The sequence below is a fragment of the Colobus angolensis genome, unplaced genomic scaffold, assembly GCF_000951035.1.
Source record: "Colobus angolensis palliatus isolate OR3802 unplaced genomic scaffold, Cang.pa_1.0 Scaffold44, whole genome shotgun sequence".
In the NCBI taxonomy this organism is placed as follows: Eukaryota; Metazoa; Chordata; class Mammalia; order Primates; family Cercopithecidae; genus Colobus; species Colobus angolensis.
The window spans coordinates 5,431,683-5,458,861 of record NW_012117821.1 but is presented as its reverse complement, the minus strand read 5'-3'; the positions used below and the strand labels follow the sequence as shown (position 1 = coordinate 5,458,861).

Sequence of the window (27,179 nt, the reverse complement as noted above, 5' to 3'; positions counted from 1 at the left end):
AAGAACAATTTCTACAAAGACAAAAACTCAGGGTTGCTGTTATCTTCCCAGGAGGTTTGTGGGGCCCCCTGTGTGTATATACAAGTATTGTAATCAGATTAAAAAGCATTAACCAGCTCATTCCATCCCTTTCAGATATTGAATGAGAGAGCTGCAAAGGAACTCGAGCAATTTCAGATGAGAAATGCTAAACTTCAGCAAGAGAATGAGCAGCACAGTTTGGTTTGTGAGCAGCTATCCCAGGAAAACCAACAGAAGGCATTGGAGCTCAAAGTAATCACCAAGTCACATGTCTGTTCCCTAGCTCTTCCTTCCTCATTCCCTGTTAACACAGGTTTGCCTTGGCAATTGGAGCCCTCGGTTGGATAACCTGTGTTGGCTCTACTGAGTGCCTTGACACATCAGAGGCAGGTGCAAGCCTATAGTGATTGCTTTATGCCCCAAAGCAGAGTTTGATGGCTTCCATTCTTATAAAATTGCAAACCTGATTATTGATCATATCGTTATGCAAATGGCTTCCAAAGTGAGCTCAGATGTCTATCTCTGTAACTAGCCTTGCAAGAAACCAGTTGCTCAAAGCAAGAAATCCATTCATACATGTGAACAGCAAAAAAATTCAGATTATAGTTTACTACTTGTTGGAGAAGGTGGGATGGAATGGTTGAGGGAGAGACTGATACTACCTAGTATTTACTTACAGGATTGTGGAATCATGATTTCCACTTCTGTCCAAGGTATACTTTGAGACAGACTTCCTGTTCTTCTCCTTGCTATCATTGAAGAGTGCTGGCAAATTAAGTTTAGATAACAATTTATACTCTGATATATATTGTACACCTATCTGCTTAACAGAGCAGCTTTATGTTTGTCACTTTAATTCTGAAAAAATCTATATTCCGCACTCTGGTTATGTTAGAATACTGGATGTAAAAAGAGTGGTCTAGCAAGAACCAACCCAAATGTCCATCAGTGAGAGACTGGATTAAGAAAATGTGGCACATATACACCATGGAATATTATGCAGCCATAAAAAGGATGAGTTCATGTCCTTTGTAGGGACATAGATGAAGCTGGAAAGCATCATTATTAGCAAACTATCACAAGGACAGAAAATAAAACACCACATGTTCTCACTCATAGGTGGGAATTGAACAAAGAGAACACTTGGACACAGGATGGGGAACACCACATCCCGGGGCCTGCCGTAGGGCGGGGAGAGGGGGAAGGAATAGCATTAGGAGATATACCTAATGTAAATGACGAGTTAATGGGTGCAGCACATCAACATGACACATGTATACACACGTAACAAACCTGCATGTTGTGCACATGTACCCGATAACTTAAAGTGTATGTGTGTGTGTGTGTGTGTGTGTGTGTGTGTATGTATATGAATAATACATAGATTTGGGCTGAGAACCATAACATTTTTGTATCACAATCTCTTTTGAGAAGCTGATGGTAATACACACATGCACACACTTATTTGCATATCTTACATCTTGTGTTGCATGCATCCCCAAAATAGGAGAGGTTTCCAGGATTTTTCTGAAGTCTAACTGTGGGGTCTGTATTAATCACTGAATTAGAACATCTTAGAATTGCAAGAGGCCTTAACATCAACTAATTTGAACCCTATAGGGTCTGAGGGTCTGACGCTGAAAAACTTTTAAAACAGCCCAGAATGGGTAGACTTGAAACCATTCTTTATGAGAATGCAATAAGTTAAAGCAGAGATGAGATGACTACTTAAGTCAAAATAATATATTAGCCCCTAAGGTAAAATTAAAGGAAAAAGACTCATGCCATTAATTCTTTTCCTTGATAGCATGAATGGGGCATTTTGAAAGATGGACTATTTCTGTTATTACATCATGAGCCTAATGGGATTCAGCCTCTAGCAATAATCTGAGGATAACATGAACAGCTAATTTTAGTCTCTTCATTGTTATGAGCAGAGATAATTGCTAACCTTTGTTTGCAAAAGAATCCCAGCTGCTTTTCCAGTCACTTCTAATGGCAAAATTTTTAAAAAATGAATTTAATTAAAATTTCCAAAATCTGGAAAGCTGTAGGCAAAAATCAGGTGCTTTTCTTTGCTGGGATTATTTTTGGGGGACTGTTTGCCATTTTATAGACTGCCTATTCATACTATGAAATATCTGGTCCACTTATCCATATGTATACCTACAGACTAACATACTTTGAGGAAGGAGGACCCCTTCTCTAGTGTATGTAATTGACCTACAATGGCCCAGTGAGTCCAAAAGAGTGTTTGAATATTTTATAGCATGTTAATAACCTTCTGAGAGAGATGACTTCATAAGTCCATGAAAATTGCTAATTAAATACTATATACAAAATTCACATATTTTTGATACATATAACTTAGCATTCTTATCTTATTTGATTCTACAATTAGTTGGTGTATTAGTTCATTTTCATGCTGCTGATAAAGACGTACCCAAGACTGGGCAATTTACAAAAGAAAGAGATTTAACTGGACTTACAGTTCCACTTGACTGAGGAGGCCTCACAATCATGGTGGAAGGCAAGGAGGAACAAGTCACATCTTATGTGGATGGCAGCAGACACAGGGAGAGAACTTGTGTAGGGGAACTCCTCTTTTTAAAACCATCAGATCTTGTGAGACTTAGTCTGTATCATGAGAATAGCATGGGAAAGACCTGACCCCGTGATTCAATTACCTCCCATTGGGCTCCTCCCACAACACGTGGGAATTCAAGATGAGACTTGGGTGGGGACACAGCAAAACCATTTCAGATGGTGACTTGAAACAAAAGTTTTCAGTCTTTTTATTATTGTTAGTTTATAAAAATATAAAACATAACCACATATTTTATTCAGTGAACAGAGTTTTTAAATTTCTCTCAAAACCAAATTGTGTATGCTTGATTTAATCTCACAGAGCAACTTTACATTGCCATGGGAAGAATTTCCTTTTATTGGTTCTGAGTTTACCATCATCCAGTTCCTGGCTCTTCATTTACAAAGTGTCTCATTAATTCTTTCTCACTAATTACAGGCCAAAGAGGAGGAAGTCCACCAAATGCGCCTTGACATCGGGAAGCTCAACAAAATCAGAGAACAAATCCATAAGAAACTGCACCACACTGAAGATCAAAAGGCAGAAGTTGAACAGCACAAAGAAACCCTAAAAAATCAGATCGTGGGATTAGAGAGAGGTAAACTATTTTGTGCTTTTATTCATTTAGAAACATTTTATTGGTGACTGATGTTATCTTGTAACCCATGTTTACAAACACAACCCATGCCAAATGAAATCAGTAAAACAACACTCACACTGGTAAACAGTCAATATGGGGTGGGGTGGGGGGCATCATTTTGAACACCTTAAACCCTTACCTTAAACAGTTCTTCCACAGGTTCCATTGGCAAAAATGAAAATCCAGCCTGAAGTATTGCTCAGTATTTGTCCATGGAATAAATAGCATCTAAACTCTTCTGTCTGAGGTTCACATGACCTAATTCTTCTTTTCCACAGAAGATAGTGGATACATTAGAATGAATGTCCTTCATTAGCAGTATCTGGGACAATATTGCAGTAAGAATCAGCGGAACAAAAACGAATGGCTTCTAACATCTTTTCTCTGTCAGTACTTTGCCATGTGATGAACCCCTGTCTTACTCAGTTATAACCCACCTGTGAAGTGAAAATCTAAGTGTCACAGGGAGGTACAGAGAAATCAGTAAGGACCCAAACCCTGGAGTCAGAGCTGCCTGGGTTTACATCCCATCTCCCCACACCTGGTGGTTGGGGGTGAAATAAGTGAACACAGAGCACTTGTGGAACTGAAGTATGTGAGGCAGGAGCATCTGTGTCCCGCTGACTTTACCCAGGTGGCTGTCAGTTGTCAATCACTGAATGAGACAACATATATAAAAGCACAAAAGCGTATATTCCTCACTAAAAGTTAGGTAGAATCTAAATCTCTGGATAGAATTACTAGAAATATTTGTCACTAGTGAGACTCTGTCTTAAAAAAAAGAATTAAGGCAGGGCACAGTGTCTCATGCCTGTAGTCTTAGCATTTTAGGAGGCTGAGGTGGGTGGATCACCTGAGATCAGGAGTTCAAGATCAGCCTGGCCAACATGGTAAAACCCTGTCTCTATTAAAAATACAAAAATTAGCTGGGCATGGTAGTGGGTGCCTGTAATCCCAGCTACTCGGGAGGCTGAGGCAGGAGAATTGCTTGAACCTGGGAGGCGGAGGTTGCAGTGAGCCGAGATTGTGCCACTGCACTCTAGCCTGGGTGACAGAGTGAGACCCTGTTTCAAAAAAAAAAAAAAAAAATTGTCACTTAGGTCTTTGTGGATATTTTTCCTTCTAAGGCATCAAGAAATAATGTTTTATTGAGATGCAGTTGCAGCTTATCTCAACAGTTTCTCTGTTCATTCATTCAATAAATCAAACCCAAACTGCCCAAATGGTCAGGCATTATTCTAGGTGCTGGGTGCATGGAGGACTCTGCCCTCAGGATACCTACAGTCTAGTGTGAGTTTTCAATCGAATACTTTCTGTGACAGATATGAAGAAAAACGGAACTATAAGAGCATTTTTTTGTAACTGGCTATTAAAACACTTCCATATTTAAACCTCTATTTGCTTGCAATAGTTCTAAACTTTCAAAAAAAAAGTTTTACCCATTTGGCGTTAAGCCCAACTCTTCATCTTTAAATCATGTATACAAAATTATCATTCTCTCTCTTTTGACTACTTTATAGGTGTCATCAACATTGTTATTTCTTCTTAGGGATCATGTTCTTTTGGTGTGTTCAATCAAAAAGCGGCACTGGGCATAACGGTTAGGAGCATGGGGCTCCCTCCTATGTATTAGGATTTTCTGCCACAGAAACCAAGAAATAAACTGAAAAACTACCAGAACTAATAAGAGAGGTTAATAGAGTTCAGTAGAGTGGGAGGTTATAAAATAAAGATGTAGATATCAATAGCTTTTTTTCATACCAAAAAAAATCACTTAGAGTATATGATGGAAAAAATTCTCTTCACGATAGCAGCTAAAGTAATAAAATATCTGTGAATAAAGTTACCGAGATATCTGTAAGATCTATATATTTAAAAAACCACAAAATTCTATTGAGGGGTGTAAAGGAAGACTTGAAAGATGGAGAGATATATCAAGTTCCTGGATGAGAAAACTCAATAGGATAAAAATATAAATCTGTCCAAGTTAATTTATACATTTAATTTTTCCAAAAAAATTTCAGTGAGTTGGGGCCTGGCACAGTGGCTTACACCTATAATCCCAGCACTTTGGGAGGCTGAGATAGAAGGATCGCTTAAGGCTAGGGGTTCAAGGCCAGTCTAGGCAACATATTGAGATACTATCTCTTCAAAAAAAAAAAAAATTGCCAGGTGTGGTAGCATGCTCCTGTGCACCTGTAGTGGCACATGCCTATAGTTCTAGCTACTTGGGAGGCTGAGGCAGGAGGATCACTTGAGTCCAGGGGGTCAATGTTGTAGTGAGCTATGATCACACATACTGCACTCCAGCCTGGGTGAGAGAGTGAGCCTCTTTAAAATTCAGTGAGTTATGTTGTACGGGACTCAAAAATTGATTCTAGAGTGCCTCCAGAAGAATAAACGTATGAAAATAGAAATGAAATAGAATAGAATAGAAATGAAATAGAACAGAATAGAAATGAAATAAAATGCAAAATAGAAATGAAATCTGGGAAATAAGGGAAGATTTGCCTTCCCAGATGTATAAATGTATTATAAAGCTTCAATAATCAAATTATGTAGCGATGATGTCCAGATAAACAGATCAATGAAAAAGATTGGAAAGGCCAGAAAACACCCAGGATTATCATCTAAGGTAAGGTGTTGTTTCACACCAGTGTGTAGTATGGATTTTTAAGAAAATAATGGCATGACAATAAGCTTCTGTTTTGGGGGAAAAAGTCGATACCAAATGTTGAAACCATAAAGCCAAGATTGAGAGATTAAATGAAATAAAAGTCAAAATTTTGTATATTCTGTATTCTCTATAAATGAAGGCAAATTGACTAAAGGATTGTCAAAGCTCTTTATTATATATGAAGGGCTTCTTTTAAAAGTCCACAAAAAAGATCGGGAGTGGTGGCTCATGCCTGTAATCCCAGCACTTTACAAGACTTTGGTGGGTGGATTGCTTGAGCCCAGGAGTCTGAGACCAGCCTGGGCAATATGGCAAAACCCCATCTCTACCAGAAAAAAAAAAAAAAAGAAAGATAAAAGTTAGTTGGGCATGGTGGCACACGCCTGTATTCCCAACTACTCAGGGGGCTGAGAGGCAGAGGTTGCAGTGAGCTGTAGTTGCACACTCCAGTGTGCACTCCAGCCTGGGTGACAGAGCGAGACCCTGTCTCAGAAAAGAAAAAAATCCAGAAAGGATAAACATATTATGAGAGAAATTGGTAAAGGGCAAACTGGGCAATTTGAAAAACAGAAATACAAATAAATAGTCATTAAACATGAAGAAGTAGTAAACTTCACCACTAAGCAAAGAAATGCAAATTAAATACTGACATATTGGTTTTTAAACATCTATCAGACTGTCAAAGATCAAAGAGAATGATGATATCCAGGGGTGGTTTGGGTGTGGATTTAAATTGCTATTAATTTTCTAGAGAGAAATTTGGCAGTAGCAGAGAAATGTCTTTTAAAAATCCCCTTTGATCTAGGACTTCTTCTACAGGAAAAATATGAATAAGAACTTTCACAGGATTGTTGCTTATAACTGCAAAAAAAAAAAAAGAAAGAAAAAGATAAATTATGTATTTTCACACAGTGAAAAACCATGGAGTTATTAAAAATTTGGATGCTGATGCACATTTATAGTATGGAAAGGCATTTATTCTATGCTTGTTAATTATAAAAGCAAGCTACAAAATAGTATACTGTGTGTACAGTAAGCTTCTGTTTTGGGGGAAAAGCTCAACACCAAATGTTGAAACCACAAAACCAAGATTGAGAGATTAAATGAAATAAAAGGAAAAATTTTCTATATTCTGTAATCTCTATACAGAATATGGAGTGTACTATATATACTTATCATTCCCTTGGGTGTATGTGTACTTATAAATATATATATTTATAAATTATAGATATAAATATATTTATGTTTATGTACACATGTATATTTACATAAGAATAAACTGGGAAAGAGACATATTAAAATACTAAGTAGATTCTGGTTGATTTAAATTTTTTCACTTCCGTTTATCTGAATTTCTAATTTCGTTCTGTATTTCTATTTACTTGTATAATAAAAAAACATTAAAAAGAGCAAGGGGCCGGGTGCAGTAGCTCATGCCTGCCTGTAATCCCAGCACTTTGGGAGGTTGAGACAGGCAGATCACCTGGGATTAGGAGTTTGAGACCAGCCTGACCAACATGGTGAAACCCAGTGTTGACGAAAGAATCAAACTCTGTAAAATATTTTAAGAGATTTATTCTGAGCCACATGTGACTGACCATGGCCCGTGACACAGACCTCAGGAGGTCTTGAGAACATGTGCCCAAAGTGGTTGGGGTACAGCTTGGTTTTATATATTTTAGAAAGGCATGAGACATCAATCAAATACATTTAAGAAATACATTGGTTTGGTTCAGAAAGGCGGGACAACTCAAACGGGGATGGGGGAGTTGGGGGGGGGCTTCCAGGCTATAGGTAAATTTAAACATTTTCTGATTGACAATTGGTTGAATTTATCTGAAGATCTGGGATCAATAGACAGGAAATGCTCAGGCTAAGATAAAGGACTGTGGAGACCAAGTTTTTTTGTGCAGAGGAAGCTCTGAGACAGCAGACTTCAGAGAGAGCAGGTTGTAAAACGTTTCTTATTGGACCTAAAAGTGTGCTTGGCTCTTTGTTGATTATCTCCTGGATCTGGAAAGGAAGGAAGGAAAACAAGGGAAAAGGGGATTCTCTACAGAATGTGGATTTTTCCCACAAGAGACTTTGCGGGGCAGTTTCAAGGTACCGCAAGGAAATATATTTTGGGGTTATATTTCAGTTTTCTTCCTTGTTATGCCACAGATTGGAAAGTAAGTCACGATATACAGGGTTAAATAAAACCCATCAGATGAGAATTTATGATTTTAGGGCATGACTCCCCTGACCTCTTAGATAGGAATTTGGGCAAGATAAAAAAAATCAGAGCTTGTCTTCACCTGTCTCTACTAAAAATACAAAAATAATTAGCCGGGCACGGTGGTGCTGCACCTATAGTCCCGGCTACTCCGGAGGCTGAGGCAGGAAAATCCCTTGAACCTGGGAGGTGGAGGTTGCAGAGCTGAGATTGCGCCATTGCCCTCCAGCCTGGCGAAAGAGCAAAGCTCCATCCCAAAAAAGAAAAAAAAAAAAAAAGAAAAGAGCAAGGACATTTTGGTGTTAGAGAAATCTTAGTCCTGTCACCTGTTGGCTTCAGACTTTTGGCAAATGGATTAATCTCTGCAAGCCTCAGTTTCCATCTCTTTAGTGAGAGAAGGAGACCTACCTCACTTGGTCATACCAAAGGTCACATTACACTCGGTTAATAGTAGTTTTATAGCTAGAGACGAACATGTAAAGCAGTTTTTGTTTCACTTCGGCTTTTGTAGATTCTCTTAGATCGACTCTACATTTATTATTATTTTTTCTCCCTGGGGGTTTAGAGGTGGAGGCTTCAAAGAAACAAGCAGAACTTGATAGAAAGGCAATGGACGAGCTTCTGAGAGAAAGGGACATACTAAATAAGGTGAGTGTGTTACAGTCCCACTGGTAAATAAATGTCTTTCTTCAGCACTGTAATATCTGGCTATAACCAGTTGGATGGGAAAAGAAAACTCCAAGGCAAACAGAAGTGGATTAGAATAAATAATAGTGCTTAATTTTCCTCTAAGCCGCTGCCTACAGTCTACCATTCACTGGCCATGAATTGCAATTGCATTATCACCTGAGAACACAAAAAGACTTTGGGGAATTAGCATATAAGCCAGGAGGAGATTTCAGAGTGTTTTGTGGATTTTTGTTTTCATTGCTGGTGTGCTATCTGGCATCCTAAGCAGTTAATCAACATTTGTGAATTTAATATCTATAATCGACAACTTTTGCTAATCCAAAAATTATAAGCGAGTGCTAACTGAATTTTAACTCTGAGGTGTTAGGTGTAGGAATGGCAGGTCTAAGCTTTCCTCCATCTTTTCAGGGTTGTTGTAGGTATTGGTTTTTGTCTTCTGTCCTTATCTTATCAGACCTTCCAGCTCGGTGTAGTCCAAAGCTAAGGGAGGGGTTATGGGAGCTTGAAGGTAGAGATCTGAAGATTCTTCATTAAATGTAGGACCCCTCATTTTTCCTATCCCACTTCCTGAAGATTTTTTTCATTGACAGTCACTTTTAGGAGTTTAACTACAGGGATTTAGGGTAAATTTTCCTGCTCAAGGATTTCTTCCAGGGAGGAAGCAGCCACAGGCCAGGTGTGGATGGTTGGAGGGTTGTGGGGATGGTGGCAGATTGCTTCTATAATAGTCGTGTGGCTTTCGGCCAAGACAGTTTCATCTCATCAAAGCAGAAACGGTCTGTATTTGTTCATTCTGACTTTCATTATTTCTTTGGGTTTCCAGAATCGAACAAATGTTAACAAAATACACTATACTTTAGCCTAAAATAGACTATTCAGGGAATCTCAGGAACTGATAGATCTTCAGATGCTAATCGCTTTTAAAGAAAATCACTGAAGTGGTTTTTTTCTTGGACAATCTTGGAAACTGTTTTTTATTTTATACATTTGTACATATAAACAATAATGTTGGATTTAGATTTTCAAATTTATATTCAACACACATTTAATCCATTTGTATTTTATATGTACTAATAAACAACCAATAGGTTTTCTGCCATGATAAGACATGTAGCACAATAGTAATTTTACATTTATTTGTTGATTTGATTAATGTTCATTCTTCCTTTAGGGCAGGGTATACTTTTGTATTTTTTATTTCCTGGCCTTTGTATTCTTAGTGCCTAGCACAGCACCTGACTCTGCAGATATGCAATGAACTTTAATTGATAATACATTCTTTCCCCCATTGACTCAGTTGAAATGCCACCTTCATCCAAAGAATGAGTGACATGGTTTTGACAGGTAGCAACATGAATATATTTTGATTCTTTTAGTGTCATGTGGAAGTGGCTTTATCTTTTATAGAACAAATGTTTAACCTAATACCTGAAAAAAAAGTTGACCTTTTCTGTTTTCTACATTGTCACCCAATCAACATTTAATAGGCATTTTATCTGATTATTGTCCAGCAGTTTTCAGACCTATCTGTTGTTCTGTGTTGGTTAGAGATTTGAGAAAGAACTCTAAAGTGCCTCATGGAACTCAAGGATACAGCTGGGCCTCAGGAACCCATTGGAAACTGGCCTGGCATTCTTGGGATGAAAGCATCTCTCTCTGCCAGTTGACTTCCTGCTGAGTTTTTGCTCCATTCTTCTTTCAATGAAGACTGTCACTGTCTCTCTCTGTTTTCCAGTCCATATGACAAAAAATGACTGTCACCAATAGCTCCCAAGGTTACATCTTCTACTGAATTGCACAAATCTAAAGGCCCTATTTCAGAAGTCCTGGGGAAGGGTCATTTGATCCATTCAGTTGTGGTTAAAGAGGTGAACCCTTTTGCATGAGCATGGCTGCCAGATTGCACTACTACTCATTCTGTGTTTCAGGGAAACTTGGGCAGCCAACTCAAGATATTTCCTTTTCAGCATCAGAAATCTCCAGTGCAATTTAAAAAAAGAAAAATGTAGGTGCCTGGGTCCTATCCCAGACCAACTGAGTCAGAAACTCTGGAGTTGGAACATGAACATCTGCATTTTTTAAAAAACTGGGTTAATTGTTTTTGTTGTGGTTAAATAGACACAACACAAAATTTACCATTAGTGACATTTAGTACATTCACACTGTTGGGCAACTGTCATCACAATCTAGTTCCACAATCTCGTCCCCCCAGAAGAAACCCTGAACCTGTTCAGCAGCCAGTGTCTATCCCCCCTCCTCCCACCCCTGGCAACTACGAATCTGCTTTCAGTTTTTATAGATTTGACTGTCCTGGATATTTATACAAACGGGATCATACACTATGTGAACTTTAGTGTCTGGCATGTTTCATTCAGAACAGTGTTTTCAAAGTTCATCCACTGTCGTAGCATGCATCTGTACTTCATTCCTTTTTATGGCTGAATGCTATTCCACTGTGTGGATATGCTATATTTTGCTTATCTGTTTATCAGTTGATGAACATTTGGGTTGTGTCTATCTTTTGGCTCTTGTGAATTATTTTACTATGAATACTCATGTACAAGTTTTTGCTTTCATTTGTTTTGAGTATATATTCAGGAGTGAAATTGTTGGCTCACATGTTAATTCTAGGTATCTGCATTTTTATTAAGCTGCTTTTTATCTTCCTTTGTAATCAAAGCTCAAGTTATATGATTAGGTTCAGTTCTAACCTCACAAGAGAAAGGCAAGAGCTAGATTGGAGGTTAAAGGCATGGACTCTGGGGTTAGCCAGCCATGGATTCAAATCTTTGTTCTGCCACTTCCCCATTGTATGAACTTGTAGGCAAGTAGCTTAACTCTTCAGTCTCAGTTTCCTACCTCTAAAATGGGGCAATATGGGGCCCATTTCTTAGGGATGTTGTGGTTGCTTAGTGTATTTATATGTGTGTTTAAAGTGCCTTGTGCAAAATTAGCATAATAAGCTCTTAATAAGCTGTAGGGAACATGATCATTTTTATTCATCCAAAAGACAAGCTATCTAATTATGTTAGATATGAGGCAGAGGGTAAACTTAACCCTAAATCCTGAAACATTATGAGTAATGTGACTGCTTTGTGCCCTTATTTTTAGAACATGCTTAAGGCAGTCAGTGCGACCCAGAAGCAGACTGACTTGGTAAAGCTCCATGAACAAGCCAAGAGGAACCTGGAGGAAGAAATCCAGAACTACAAGGATGAGGCTCAGAAGCAGAGAAAGATCATCTTTCATCTGGAAAAGGAGCGTGACCGGTACATCAACCAAGCCAGTAACCTTACGCAAAAGGTGAGCTGCTCAGTGATGTTGTGGGTGGAGCAGAGGCACACTCCTTCCTCCGCATTTCTGATGGTCACAAACTGTTGCAAAGAGAATTTATTCAGATTTCTGCTTTTAATTTGTGTGAAGATTTGGTAAGAATGATGTGGAAGAAATATAAGCTGTTTCTGAGTTGATCCTGGGCCACATTGTGAAAAGGACAATGTTTATGCTTGTTGCTCTCTCATTTCTACTTTCCAGGGCCCTCTTCCAACTTCTGGGCTCTCCCTCTTCTCTGCTGACCTGCTGTGCAGCATCCCTGGGCTGGTACCAGGGCTGCCAGCATCATCATCTCTCAACTCTTCAGTCTCCACACCCACCCACCATCTCGCACTGATTTTGTCTCCTCAGAGAAAGGACTCCAACTTGACGTTAGGAGAAAAGCATCTAACTAAATGACCACAAGTTAAGATGTGAGTGACTACTGCATCTGCTAGGTGTGTCACAATTTCAAAGAGCATTTTTTTATTCTCAAACGATTGTGAACTCCTGCAATCCCAGCACTTTGGAAGCTGAGGCAGGATGATTGCTTGAGGCCGGGAGGCCACAAGTAGCTTAGGCAACATGTCAAGACCCTGTTTCTACCAAAATATAGTAAAATAAAATAAAAAGAAAAAAAACTATTGTGAGCTGGGCGCGATGGCTCACATCGGTAATCCCAGCACTCTGGGAGGCCAAGGGGACGGATAGCTTGAGGCCAGGAGTTTGAGACTAGCCTGGACAGCATGGTGAAACCCTGTCTCTACAAAAAATACAAAAATTAGTCGGGTATGGCAGTGTGCTCCTATGGTCCCAACTACTTGGAGGGCTGAGGTGGGAGGAACACTTGAGCCTGGGAGGTGGAGGCTACAGTGAGCTGTGGTTGTAGCACTGCACTTCAGCCTGGGTGACAGAGTGAGACCCTGTCTCAAAACAAGCGAACAAACAAAAAAAAACCACTGGAGGAAATCTACACATTGGGGAGCTGAGTTCTAGATCTCTGCTTCTTATAAACTGCTTAGGAGAGAGAAGGCTCAAGGATATATGTCTCCAAGAATGGCTTCGGAGATTTGGATTTCATTTTAGCCAGTTGTCTTAGTGCATCGCCTGCACGAAGCATGAGTAGTTACAATAGTACTCTCTTTAATGCATTCATAGACGGCATAGAGCAGTGGTCTATGGAGTGGGAGGCTGGGAAATGGAGAAAAGTTTTAGTTATGAGGCTGATTAGAAAGTTTGGGAGAAAAGGCTCATTTAATCACCTTTTCTCCCCCTAGCAAGATGTGATCTGTTATGCAAGGTAAGCCCTCTCTTCCATCTCCTTAATGAAATTCAGGTTACATTCTGCAGTGCTTATTAATGCTCTTGCATGCTTAAATTTTTTGTTTTTTTGGAGTGAAATGTCAAAGAAGGTGACAAAGGGACAGCCAATATTTGTATTACAGAAATAAAGAAAGTGGGAAACAGGCTTTACTAATAGGAAATCAGCTTCTTTCCACTTAGACTAAATCTGCCATGCAGACGATTTGGGAAGGGCTGCTGGAGAAGCACAGTGCCTTGGCTTTGTCTAGCTCTGCAGGACAGTGATCCCCAATGGATTCTCACACCCCTAATTGGGAGTCATTGGAGCAGAGCATATTTCTTTTCTGACTTAACCATGTAAGAAGTTCCACTGATTGATTTACTGACTCTGAGGACTTGTCAGTTTAGGCTCTGGTATTCTCGAGCTTGGACTCACACGTTAGCTTCTGTATTCACCAGTTTACTGCACAAGTAACCTTCAAACCTTAGTGGTTCACAGCAATAAAGATCTATGTTTTGCTCACATAACTGGCCTTTGCAGGTCAGCTGCGTCCCTGCTTTTTGTCCTCTTCTTTCCAGGCTGACTCTGTCAGGATGCCCTGGCCTCTGGACAAAGGGAAAGGGTGGAAACAGTGGACCCTCAGGGTGCTTCTGAGCCTCTGCTGACAAGGGAAGGGCACAGATCCTACCCACTCATATTTCACTGGCCAACCAAGTCACAGGGCTGTGCCAGGCATCCTGGGCCGGAGTGTGGTCCTCCTTAGGGAGGGGCTCCGCAGGGTGAGGTAGCAAATGTATTTGAACATATAATGTCATCTGTTGCAGCCTCCAGTTTCTTCTTCCTGCTAAGCAATTTCTCTCCATTCCCAGGTGCCATCACACCGCCATCAGAGCTAACTCTTAAAAATTCCAGTGTGATTTTATTATTACTCTGGATATAAACCTCTGTCACCTCTCCCTGGGGCGGGGCTTCCTAACATTTTTCACATCACAGCATATGTAAAAAATTACATGTTGATACGGTTTAGCTCTGTGTCTCCACCCAAATCTCATCTTGAATTGTAATCCCCATGTGTCGAGGGAGGGAGGTAATTGGATCATGGAGGAGTTTTCCCCAAGCTGTGCTCATGATGGTGAGTGAGTTCTCATGTGAACTGTTGGTTTTATAAGTGTCTAGAAGTTCCTTCTTCATTCTTCCTTTTCCTGGTGACTTGTGAAGAAGACGCCTGCTTCCCCTTCCACCATGATTGTGAGTTTCCTGAGGCTTCCCCAGCCAGCGGAACTGAGAGTCCATTAAACCTCTTTTCTTTATGTTTACCCAGTCACAGGGAAGTTCTTTGTAGTAGTTTGAAAATGGACTAATACACATGTCAGTGGCACATGGGAATAAGGAGATGAGGCTATTTGGGGCTGAAGGAACCAATCCAGGGATGCCAGCTGCCCAGGTCCCACCTGGCCATCCTGTGGGTAGAGTAAAATCAGTGTTTTAGCACACATCTGAAATCCATGCAAGGCACAGCAGTTGGGATACTGGATACTCTGCATTAATGGAATAGAGTCCAAGCTCTTTGTTCTCTGTGGAAAGTTCTGTCCTTTCTCTGCATGGCACATTCCTATTCACCCTTCAAGACCTAACTCAAATGCTCAGGTCAAGCTTCCTCTGATTTCTTATGGGCAGAGCTTGTCACTTTGTACTTTATGGATTTGTTAATGTCTCTGGAAAGACGATTATCAATCTATAGTGTAATTATTCATTTGCATATTTGTTTTATCCACTTTATAGTGAGCTTTTCGGGGCAAGGACTTTATTTCATTCATTTCTTTATTTCTAGCATCCTGGCACATGAGAGACACCAAAAAAGTATTTGTTAAACAAATGGATAGATGATAAGCGGTAAAAAGAATGCTACCACTGATTTTAATATAGGATTGTATATTTTTCTTGGCTTCCTCGTAAAAGAGAGATTCAGATATCAAGTTTTGTTGTTAACTGTTTTTCACAAGTTCTGATATGTAACCACACATAATGTCTTACCTAAATAATCTGAACACAAGTTCTTAAAATACTACTTATCACCTACAATTTTTCTGTGTCTTGCTAACCCCTGACAGTATATATCAGTTGCTACGCAACTTGTGCATCTCTGTACTTCTTAAGAATATGTATGTCTCTTTGTCCCCTTCTCATATTTCTTTCTTTCTTTACTGTCCAACACACACACACACACACACACACGCACACACACCCTCATTCTCACAAACAAAAAGCTCCTTTATGTGCATTCTGTTTGTAGGGGATTGAGAAATAATATCAAAGGCTGGGGAAGATGTCATGAAACTGACATTTTCATCTACTTCTAAAGTGAGTATACATTGTTCCAAGTTTATCTTCCAAGTTTATCTATCTTTTATGCAGGATTTTCCTTTTTAAGAAAAACTGAATCTAATGAAAAATAAGAAATGGAGAGATTTATATGAAAGAATATTTTTTCAAAACATAATTTATAATAATGAGAACTAGGAATCAGCCCCCAAAAAGGTTAAATAAATCATGCTACATTTATTTGACATGGTATTATGTAGCTGTTAAAATCGTGTGTTTGCAAATTATTTTTAAAGATGGGAACATATTTCTAATATGAATCTGAGAAAGATAACGTAAAATTATTTGTAGAGTTTGTCTCCAGTTTTTTCTGTGTGCATACAAAAAGGATTGGAGACATACGTAATTTGGCCCCTCCAATATCACTAAAGAATATTAGAAATTGGGAGGTGGACTGGGACTTGGCATGTCACTGTGTTTCCAGCTGTAGATTTGAAAGTGGATCTGCCACCACCCTAGGGTACTAAGAGTTGGGGAAAGGTAAACCCCTTCACCTTAGTGGCATTGTTCTTAGGTTGCGGTAAATCCTGTCTTGCTCAAGAATGAATAAAGAAAAAAGCAGCCTAATGGAGCCTTGGGAAAACATGCCTGAGAACGAGAGAAAGAGAATGGCTTCTAGGATCCCCAGGCTAAAAGTCTGGCTCTGAAAATTCTTCTGTGGCAAGATCTTTAGGTTGAACCCTTTGAAATCGTCTTTTTTTGGTAAATAAGAAACAATTGAGTATCAGCAATTTCATAAGGTTCTTAACCTAATAGAAAAAAATGCAGAGAAAAGGTTTGGCTTCCTTCAAAGAGTGTAAATATGTAAAACCTGGTGCCAAGTTTCCACTTGTGGGAGGAACAGTCTTTGTTTAGCAAAATACCTTGATATTTGCCTTGGTTTGAAAGGTGAGGCTCCATGAACCAGAGCGAAACACAGTCATCTGAGAAAAGTAACAGGAAGTGGGAAAGGAGGAGTGGGTGGTGAGCAGGAAATGGGGAGAAGATGGGGAAGGATGGGAGAGGAGGACACACAACATCAGCATCAAGGCAGTAGGCTGGGCGCTGCTGGAAGTGAGGAGTTCCCAGAGACAGGAATGATGGAAGAATTGCAGAAAACAGTGATGTCCAATATTTGATTTTAAGTTCCTCAAACCTCTGGTGACAAATCTACTACATCAATCCTACAGTTGGATTGCACTTTGGGGGCACAGGCGTGGGGTGGTGAGGATGTGAAGTGACACATCCCGGAAAAAGGACAGTATGTGCAAGAGACAAGATGCGCCCGAGAATCTAGAAAGCTATGGCAACAGCAAACCGGAGCTACAGCAAGTAGAAGAAATGCAATTCCTCCAAGAATTCTTGGAGATATTAGAGGATATGGGGGCTTCCCAGCACACAGAATGGAAAGTCTAGACTTGTTGTTGTTGTAAAGGACAAGGTGACCCCAGTAGGATACAGGACTATCACCTGAGTTATAAATCCAACATGGCGTTACCTCTAGGGAAAAGCAAAGATGAAATAAAAAGAAAGAGTTGGACAAAATAAGGATCAATTGTATAAAAACTAAAAAAAAAATGGCAGATTTAAAATCCACACCAAAGTTAGTAAAGAACAGAATTGATGTTGTGGAAAATGGAATCAGGCCAGGTGTGGTGGCTTGTGCCTGTAATCTTAGCACTTTGGGAGGCTGAGGCAGGAGGATCCTTTGAGGCCAGGCTGGGCAACATGGGAGACCCGGTCTCTACAAAAATGATCATAGAGAAGATAAGAGAGAAGAGGACAGAGAATAGAAACCAGCCTACAGAGAGTTTGTTTCTGATTATGGAAATGAGCCCCTAGTCAAGGATGTAGTGGGAAAATATTTTCTGGAGATGAAGAAAGAATTGCACAGGCTGACCATGTTCCAGGCAAAATCAGTGACAGGAGACTCTCCATAGACTTGCCCAAGAGGAAAGTCCTTTTGTGTGTGTGTGTTTCATCTACAATAATGAAAAGTTCTCTGTGAGAATTTAGGCAAGAGGAAAAAACAGATAGATGCCTAGTTACCCTTTTTTATTTTAACAGGAAAATGAGTGGAAGGAACCATATTAACATATTAATAGTGGTTATCTTTGGGTTATAAGGATACAAATTGTTTTAATTTGCTCCTTTTTTGCTTTTTTTTTTGTATTTTTTAAGCTATTCTAAAATGGATAGGCTGGGCATGGTGGCTCATGCCTGTAATTCCAGCACTTTGGGAGACCAAGGTGGGTGGATCACTTGAGGTCAGGAGTTCAAGTCCAGCCTTGCCAACATGGTGAAACCCCATTTCTATTTAAAATACAAAAATTAGCTGGGTGTGGTGGTGGACACCTGTAACCCCTGCTACTTGGGAGGCTAAGGCAGGAGAATTGCTTGAACCTAGGAGGTGAGGTTGCAGTAAGCTGAGATTGTGCCATTGCACTCCAGCCTGGGTGACAAGAGTGAAACGCCATCTTAAAAAATAAAAACTAAATAAAAATAAGAAAAAGTAAAATGGATATGTATTACTTTAGTATCTTGATTTGAAAAAGAAATAAACAATATTAGTAACCTTGCCTTTCCTTCAGGGACCAAATAAAATTCCAAGTTTCCCAAGAAGGTTTATTAAAAGTAGTGTCTAATTCCTCTATACTTGGTTCCCCTCTGGCCTGTGTGCACATAACTGTTTTTTGCATATGTCTGCCTCATTCTAAACACTGGCTTCTTGGGGGCAAGTCTTATTCAATTTTGAGTTCTTCATATTACTTATTTACTAAGTAAATACTCAAATATTTTTTGAACTAAGAATGAAAGGAAAGCTTAATTGGACATCTGAGTTAACTACTCAGAGGCTCACTTTTAAGTATCTGTATCAAGTTATTTTCTAATAATATATTTACTTATGACTATGAGTCTGCCCTTCCTTTAAATTCATGTGAAACATGTTACCACGATGGACAATTTTATCTGAATTATCATTGGCATTTTTAGCTGTGAGTGACTTCCAGGCCTGATCTCTTCTTCCTTCTGAGCAGCAAAACAGAATCAACATTTGCCAACAACATTTGCCTTCTTGTTCTTTCTTGCTTAGAGAAAGAAAAGTGAACTCGAAGATGCTGAACTCCTACATTATATTGTACTCATTTAACTTGGCATTTGCCAGTGAGAAAGAAGATCCCCTTTTGTGCCTGAACTGGATGACTCAGAATCCCAAACCTTTTCCTATGTGTTTGTCTCTGTCAACACTTGCAATAATAATAGTGCATGATAAATAGCCACAACATCCCAGTAGGATACAAAAACAAGCACTTATTTCTTATTCACACACCTGCAGTTGATAGAGGTTCAGGTGACCTAACATGGGCTTGCCTGGACTTGGTTCTGGGATGTAGGTTGGGCTCAGTTCTGGACCACATGTTTCTTATCCTCCATGTACATGTTCTTCTCATGGGGAAAGGAAGGAGAACAAGAGACAAAGTCACACATACAAGCACATTTCGTGTCTCTCTACTTGTCTAATATTCTGACCTCCCATTGGCTATAGCGAGTCACATGGCCAAGGCTAACATCAGCAGCAAGGGAAATGCACTTCTCTCTTTAGGTTGTGGGACAAGGGGAGAGAGTGAACATTTGTTAAACCATAAGATAACCTACCCCAGGATTGTAGCACTTTTTATCCTCATGATTTTCCTTTGCTGCACTCTAAATTTCACTATTCAGATGAATTGAGAGGCATGAGAAACGGCAGGCATGGTAAGTTGTGGTCTACCATATTTCCTGCTTTCTGAACTTTTGCATGTTCTAGGTAAAACCATTCCTAGTAAATTATTAAATCTGCTGAACTTTTTTCCCATGATGCACTTACCTCATTTTAGGATCTCCCACCTTTTTCATTTCAAATATTAAACTTCTGGCAGTCACCTCCCAGACATTTGACACGCCAAAAGACATTCTTTTGCAACGAATCCCTAACGACAAATTTCCTAGCTCTTTGCTCATTTGCCTATAACAGTGTCAAGCAAGGCTCTTCAGGACAGAGGTTCCAGGAAATGAATAATGATGTGCGTTCAAGGACTTAATGCAAGCAAAGAAACCAAAAATTGATTAAGGAAATATTGTCCATTAGATAGGTATCTTCATAATGAAATAAAGCTACTATTTCTTTGATGTTAATTTGAATTTTATACAGAGCCTCTGTAATTGAGTAGAACCCTGGAGAGAGGAATCAAAGGAACACAAATTATAAGCTTTTTGTGTCATAATAAAACAAGCATACTTCGTATCATTACTTTTTGTGCAGAACAGGATTTGATTCGGAGGAAAATCAAATTAACTTTTTAAAGTACTAGTATTATGTAACATGACGTAATGTAAACTATCATAATAACCTGTTAACATTTATTAAATGATTAAATTATTATATGCTAAGTACTTATATGATGGCACAGGTGTCTATTCTCTCACTTAAATCTTCAGAATAGCCCTGTGAGATAGATATTATTATATCCCACATTCATAATATAATATGTTATAAAAATGAATCAAAGACATAGATATGCCTCTCTAAATTCGAGATAGAGGGTAAAATAACAAAGCAAGAAAAAATAGGGAAGACTCAACATTTCACTGGCCGGGGCACTCAGTTGTTTTCTATTTTTGCAGAGTGAATTTTTCAGTTTCATTATGAAGGTAAAAGCATTGTCAGCATTCAGACCATTGACATCAAGTCAGAAAAACTTATTTGAGAAGTTTATTGTACTGATATTTCATCAAATGTACGTTAAGGGGTTCCAAATGCAGTGACCTACTTTCTAATCCCACTTTGGTCTATATGATGTTTTGGCTATGCTGCAGTTTTCCTGTATGTGTTATTGATTTCTATCTCACTCTTATTTCTATTGGCAGGTTGTTTTAACAGAAAAAGAAAAGGTAGGAGTAGGTTATAAACTGAGACTGTACTTCTGTCATGCCCTGTAAGCATTTTCTGGACTCCTCTGAAGCCTAGGAGTGCCAGGAGCTCTAATTCACTGGCTGTAATAAAACTTTCTATGTTTGGATGTGATTTATCTCATGAGTTGGTTTGAGGTATCTCAAAGTGTATATTAATTAAGCTCCAGCCCCACAGCTGGCAGCCTGTGTCTCTGATACACCACTTCTAACAGGGGCAGCTTGCTGACAAGAGGTTTGGCTACACTTAACACCCATATACTTTATGAATTTTCAGGATTTGAACTTCTGCATGACTTTGGCCTGAATGATTTCCATAAAAATAAACCGAGTCCCAACACTTAGAAATACATTGCTTGTAAATTGTCTTTTCCCTTAGTTTCAATATTTGTGAATCCCTTTTATCTTCTTGGTGTCCTGATGGGTTCTTATTACCCGGGCTTCAAGAATCCAGAAGCAAGTTTGTGACTTTTGTGCACTGTTGTGTGCAGAAAGATGGACCATGCTAGTTGGATGCTCAAAAAAGAGACGCCCTGGCTACCTCCTTTCTCTGTGGCATTATTCTGCCTGTGCAAAGAATTATTCTTGTTCTAACATCTCTCAAAGTAACTGAACAAACTATTTTTTTCCTTTCTCTAACGTGCTGCTTGATATTCTGAATGCTGATGATGCTGTTCAAAGTATTTTCAATGTATTAAGCATTAACCTTTCAGTCTTAGGTTCTCCCATAACACTTGGTGCATATCTCAGTTTACTGGTTATATCCATTCCTTCATTATCCATTCTATGGTGAAGTCACTCCCTACAAGTGAACTTGAGGGTAGGGAATGTGTCTTATTCTTCTTTCTATCACACATGCTTTTACAGTGCCTGCCATAGATAGGTAGGTCCTCAGTACCTGTTCATTAAGTGAATGAATAAATGGGGGAGTGAATGAATGAGTGAACAGAAATGTACTCAATTCACTTTATGAAACTAGCAGAAACCTTGAGTTTAAAAAAGACCTGAAAAGAAAGATATAGGCCTAGATCACTTGGGAAAACACATGCAGAATCCGAAATGAAATTCCAGGAAACCAAATTCAACAGTACATTAAAAGAATCATCCAATATGACCAAAAAGGGTTTATCCTGAAGCTGCAAGGATAGTTTTCTGTTAAGAAAGCTATTGCTGGTGGTGTGGAAATGTAAAGTGTTACAGCCATTTTGGAAAGCAATCTAGCAATGTCTATTAAAGTTGAAAATATGTGTGTCTTTTGAGCCAGCTATTCCACCCCTGGGAATCCATCCACAGAAATAAAAGCACAAGTACATGAGAATACACATACAAAAATGTTTCTTGTAGGATGGTTCAGAGTGGCAAAAACGTGGAAACAAAGTTAATGCCCATCAGTGGAGAAGGATTAAATTATGATGGCACACCCACGCTATAGGATATCATGCAACCTGTAAAAAGAATGAATTAGAGTGATGATTTCTACAAGGTATTATTTGATGATAAAAAGCAAAAGGCATAAGAGTAGTTATAAGATCCCATTTGGTTAAAAACTAAAAACAAACCCCAAAAAGCAAAACAGAAAACAAACAAATCTATGTAGTTGTCTATTTACTCATTGAATAACTTTGTAAATATTACTTATTTTGATCTGTTTCCTTCCTTGTAAAATTGGGAGCAATAACAGTACACATCTTAGAGGATTTTTGAGAGATTAAAGGAGCTAATACATGTAAAATGTCAGGTACACAGAAAGTAACTGATGAATATTAGCTATTATTGTTAGGTTGTAGACCTGAGTAGAATATGCAGCAGAATCCAATGAAAAATATGGAAGAATACATAGTAGATTGTTAACCTACTTTTGTTTCATGTAAAAGAGAGGCTGATGTTGAAGGGAGAAAGAAAGTTCAAGTAAATAAGGAAAATAAATGTATATTTCACATTTATGAATTTATTTTAAATTGTGGCACATGGAACTATATTATAAATAAATTGAAAAATCTGTTACTAGTTTTATCAAATCAATTGACCCAATAAGAAAGAATAATACAAAATTATATACATTGAAAGACATTTACTAAAATTCAATTCCATCCCTCCTTAAGCACCTGTAAAAAAATTTTGAAAGGTGCTTATTTAAATATGTAAAGGATAAATATTTAAAATAATAGCCATCATTAACTCTGACGGGGAAAGAATAGAACTGGGCTTCTCCTTTACATATTTTCTGGGATGGTAATTCTGCAAGTGGAAAAAAATGGATTATTGTAAGTGCAATACTTTGGGAACATGTTGCTCACAAGTAGCCCACACCTGAGTCACGGTGAATTTCACTTCCTCAGAGACATGGGCCCAGAGACATGGCCCTATTTATTCATGTGTGTCCCCTTTTCCTCCATGCTCCGTCACATTGCTCTGTGTCCTCCCATTGCAACCATTAATTAAGGGAACACCAAGAAACAGCGAAATTTTCTTAAGAATTTTCTCTTTATGTGCTCTAGCTGTTATTTACACTGTAGTTTCCTTGATTTAATCAGATTTCTTCGTGAACATTTTTCTTCTTAAGAACTTTTTAAAGAAGTTTATCTTTAAAAAGTCAATTTCTGTGGACATTGCAGCGGAGAGTCATGATGACGTCATTGCTACTGTGTGCATGGCTTGTTGAGAGGTATTGACTCATGGTGGAATTTCAGGTATTGGTTTTTCATACTTGCAAAAATGGGGCAGTAGTTCTTGCATCCCATCTTTTTTTGTGGAAGTATTTTGTGCACAAAAGAATACATTTTTACACAGTCCTTTTCAGTTCCCCTGATGGAGTGAGTTTGACATTGGCAAGATAGTGTTATGATTGTTATCAAAGTTCAAAGACCGTTTTTCTTTCTCATGGTTAACTTTATAAGCAGCCAGTGTGGCCAAACAGCTAGGTTATCTCTTATCTTTCTTAGTGCTTTGTGTTAAGATCCGTTTAAGCCTGTGACTATTTTTTTTTTTTCCCCTTTTTCGGGGTTAGGGTGGTCAGGAGAGGTTTTCAGAATTGAAAGAATTTCTTCTCTTTTTTTTCTTTCTTGTGATCACAAAATAACTGTGTTAAGCCTTTATACTTAAGCACAATTCTAGTATAGATAAAATGTATGTTTGCCCCTAATCAGTTGGGCTGAATTTCTGTGTCGTACTGCAGTGATTATAGCCACTGTCAAATTTCTGATTACTGGCATCTCTATCAGCCACCCTTAGATAAAAAACTCCATTTGTCCTGAACCGATAAGCACAGGTGGGCTATTTAACCATTTTCATATACTTCTTTCTCCTCCAGGTCCTTATGAACATGGAAGACATAAAAGTTCGTGAAACACAGATTTTTGACTACAGGAAAAAAATAGCTGAATCAGAGATTAAATTAAAACAGCAACAGAACCTGTATGAAACTGTGAGATCAGACAGGAATCTGTGCAGCAAAAATCTGGTTGAGGCTCAGGTAAATAATATATTTATGTCCTTACATTTTGATTTATTTTCACTCTGCATTTAAAACAGTTTCTGTTACCCTAATGGCAGAATTTAGAATAGATAAAAAAAAAAAAAAAAAAATCTCATGGAATTCACCTGAAAAGAAGATCAATTTACGCAAAACTATCAGGTTATTTGAAATGGAAATGACACGTCTTAATAGGATGTGAAGATCATGGTTCTGCTTATAATTATTATGTAGAATTACTATTCTTGTCTTTCTACGTTTTTTTTTTTTTTGAGGCATAGTCTCATTCTGTCACCCAGGCTGGAGTTAAGTGACATGATCTCAGCTCACTGAAACCTCCGCCTCCCGGGTTCAAGTGATTCTCCTGCCTTGGCCTTCCGAGTAGCTGGAATTACAGGCGCATACCACCATGCCTGGCTAATTTTTGTATTTTTGGTAGAGACAGGGTTTTCACCATGTTGGCCAGGCTGGTCTCGAACTCCTGACCTCAAGCAATCCACCTGCCTTGGCCTCCCAAAGTGCTGGGAATACAGGCATGAGCCACTGTGCCCGGTTCTCTTTCTAATTTTTAAAACTGCCAATAGCTACCATGACTCAGAGGGCAGCAGCATACTCTTTTGAATTCCAGAGCTTCGCTTCAAAATCTTTTAGTTATATGTTTGTTGTGCTTCCAATTCCTTTCATAAAAGGAGGAATAAGGTGTGTGTGTGATGTTCATTATGCATATTTTGTGTGCATCTCATGAGAATATTTTGAGAGTTAATACTATAAAGTACTTTGAGGTCGATGGGCACTAGAGACAAAGGAATAGCCCAGTTGTAATTGATCAAGAGACCATTATTTTGAGAGAGCGTTCCTTAAGAGCCCTTAAATATATATTGAACTTCCATAGGGACGATGATGTCTAATTCACTTTCAAACATTTCTCCTTTCATTTTGTTAGGATGAAATAACAGAAATGAAGAGAAAGTTAAAGATTATGACCCATCAGGTAGATCAGCTGAAAGAAGAAATCTCTGTCAAAGAGTCTGCACTTGTGAAGCTGCACCTGGAACAGCAGCGAATAGAAAAGGAAAAGGAAACATTGAAGGTACTGACCTCATAGTAAAAGCAAAGGACCAATAGTTCATCAGCCTACCTAGGCAACCTCCAGTCTCACTGAAGGTAGCGAGGGGCAGGGAGTACAACCACGTCTGCCTGTGGTCACTGTTGCTAGTTATCCAAACCAAGCAAACATGGCACCAGGAGGATGAGCTTTACCATTTCTTGTTCAGGGCTCCTTACAGGTAGTGTTGCTAGGTAGAATGGGGGAAGGGAGTAGTGGAGATGCACACACACCCCTTTCATTTATGCAGGCTATCATACATCAGTGGGAGAGAACCTAGCAGGTTGGCAGTGCCAAGAAGTCCTTGAACTTGCATGCCCGCTACAATCCCTCTGCATTCACAACCAAGTCCAACCATTGTGCTCACACTCAACCCTTCCAAACTCCTCCCTGGGCCTTCTATAAGGTGGTGCTTTGTACCTCTGTTTTTTACTTTGTGTGCCTGTGACTTTTCTATCTGCAGTCTTATCAACTGGGTGATAGAGCTCTGTTCTTACTTGGTTTACCCTTGACCAGGTTTGTAGTTCACTTTACCTCTGTGGGTCTAAGAACTTTGCAGCTACTCTTCCAGGGATCATCTCTGTCTCCATATATCTTACTAAGACATACTCTTTAAAATCTACTAATTTAGAATATTCTATGTCTACTAACGTAAGGACCCTTTCCAAGAATACAAAGCAAATAATTATGCCATTTTAAATCCTCTAACCAAATATGTTTTACTATACACTTCACTAAACTTAATGTATTTTTCTTTTTCCTATCCAATCCAATAGATTTCCCTTCCAATCCTTTTGACCAAGGATTAAAAAAGAAACTTCTAAGAAAATAATGCCAGTTTTGTTGTGAAAATATATGTGCAGAATGCTCATGGGTTCTTAAGAGCCACTTGCAGAAACTGTTTACAACAAATTAGAGACTGGGTACCTTGGTTTCTGCACATATTAGCTTTCAAAGATAGTCACTGTCTTGAAAATGTGTATCTAGTGTTGGGCAGGTTCAATGCCATATTTCCTAGATTCTAAGATACCATAGATTGAAATAGGCACTGTCAATTTAATAATGAATTTTGTCAAGTTAATGATAGGTTTTCATGGAAATAGAACTGCTACATTAAATTAACTTAAAGCTCGTTTTGTTTGAGAAGATTAAACTGTAACAAAAGTGAATGTACAAAAGAGGATATTGTAACTGATATATTTACCTGTCTCAGACATTCATCTCCCCGACTCTATCTTATGATAGAAAAAGAATAGAAGATTCTGCATTCAATGTTTTTTATGTATAAAGAAATATACATATATTTTCTAAAATTGGAAAATGTTCTGCACTTTGCCTTTGTACTCCTTGTTTGAAACCAGAGTTTTATAGAAAACAGTTTGTTCCACTGTGGAGCTTGTGGTGGGATACAGTTTATTTATTGCTGAATGAATTGGAAGAAACTACTTTTTTTTTTTCCAAATTTTCTTCCTTTTTTTTTTTATTATACTTTAAGTTCTAGGGTATATGTGCACAATGTGCAGGTTTGTTACATATGTATACTTGTGCCATGTTGGTGTGCTGCACCCATCAACCCGTCAGCACCCATCAACTTGTCATTTACATCAGGTATAACTCCCAATGCCATCCCTCCCCCCACCTCCCTATAATAGGCCCCGGTGTGTGATGTTCCCCTTCCCAAGTCCAAGTGATGTCATTGTTCAATTCCCAACTATGAGTGAGAACATGCAGTGTTTGGTTTTCTGTTCTTGCAACAGTTTGCTGAGAATGATGGTTTCCAGCTGCATCCATGTCCCTACAAAGGACATGAACTCATCCTTTTTTATGGCTGCATAGTATTCCATGA

At 38.7% G+C, this 27,179-nt stretch overlaps 1 protein-coding gene across 1 annotated transcript in view; it reads left to right on the top strand.

Moving 5' to 3' along the window:
- The window catches only part of CFAP58 (cilia and flagella associated protein 58), a 110,277-nt gene that overhangs the window by 16,339 nt on the left and 66,759 nt on the right, over nucleotides 1-27,179 (top strand). The window contains exons 6-11 of the mRNA XM_011957328.1: nucleotides 136-273; nucleotides 3,047-3,206; nucleotides 8,706-8,788; nucleotides 11,942-12,133; nucleotides 24,067-24,228; nucleotides 25,172-25,318. Coding sequence (XP_011812718.1) covers nucleotides 136-273; nucleotides 3,047-3,206; nucleotides 8,706-8,788; nucleotides 11,942-12,133; nucleotides 24,067-24,228; nucleotides 25,172-25,318 — 882 coding nt within the window. The remainder of the gene's footprint in view (nucleotides 1-135; nucleotides 274-3,046; nucleotides 3,207-8,705; nucleotides 8,789-11,941; nucleotides 12,134-24,066; nucleotides 24,229-25,171; nucleotides 25,319-27,179) is intronic.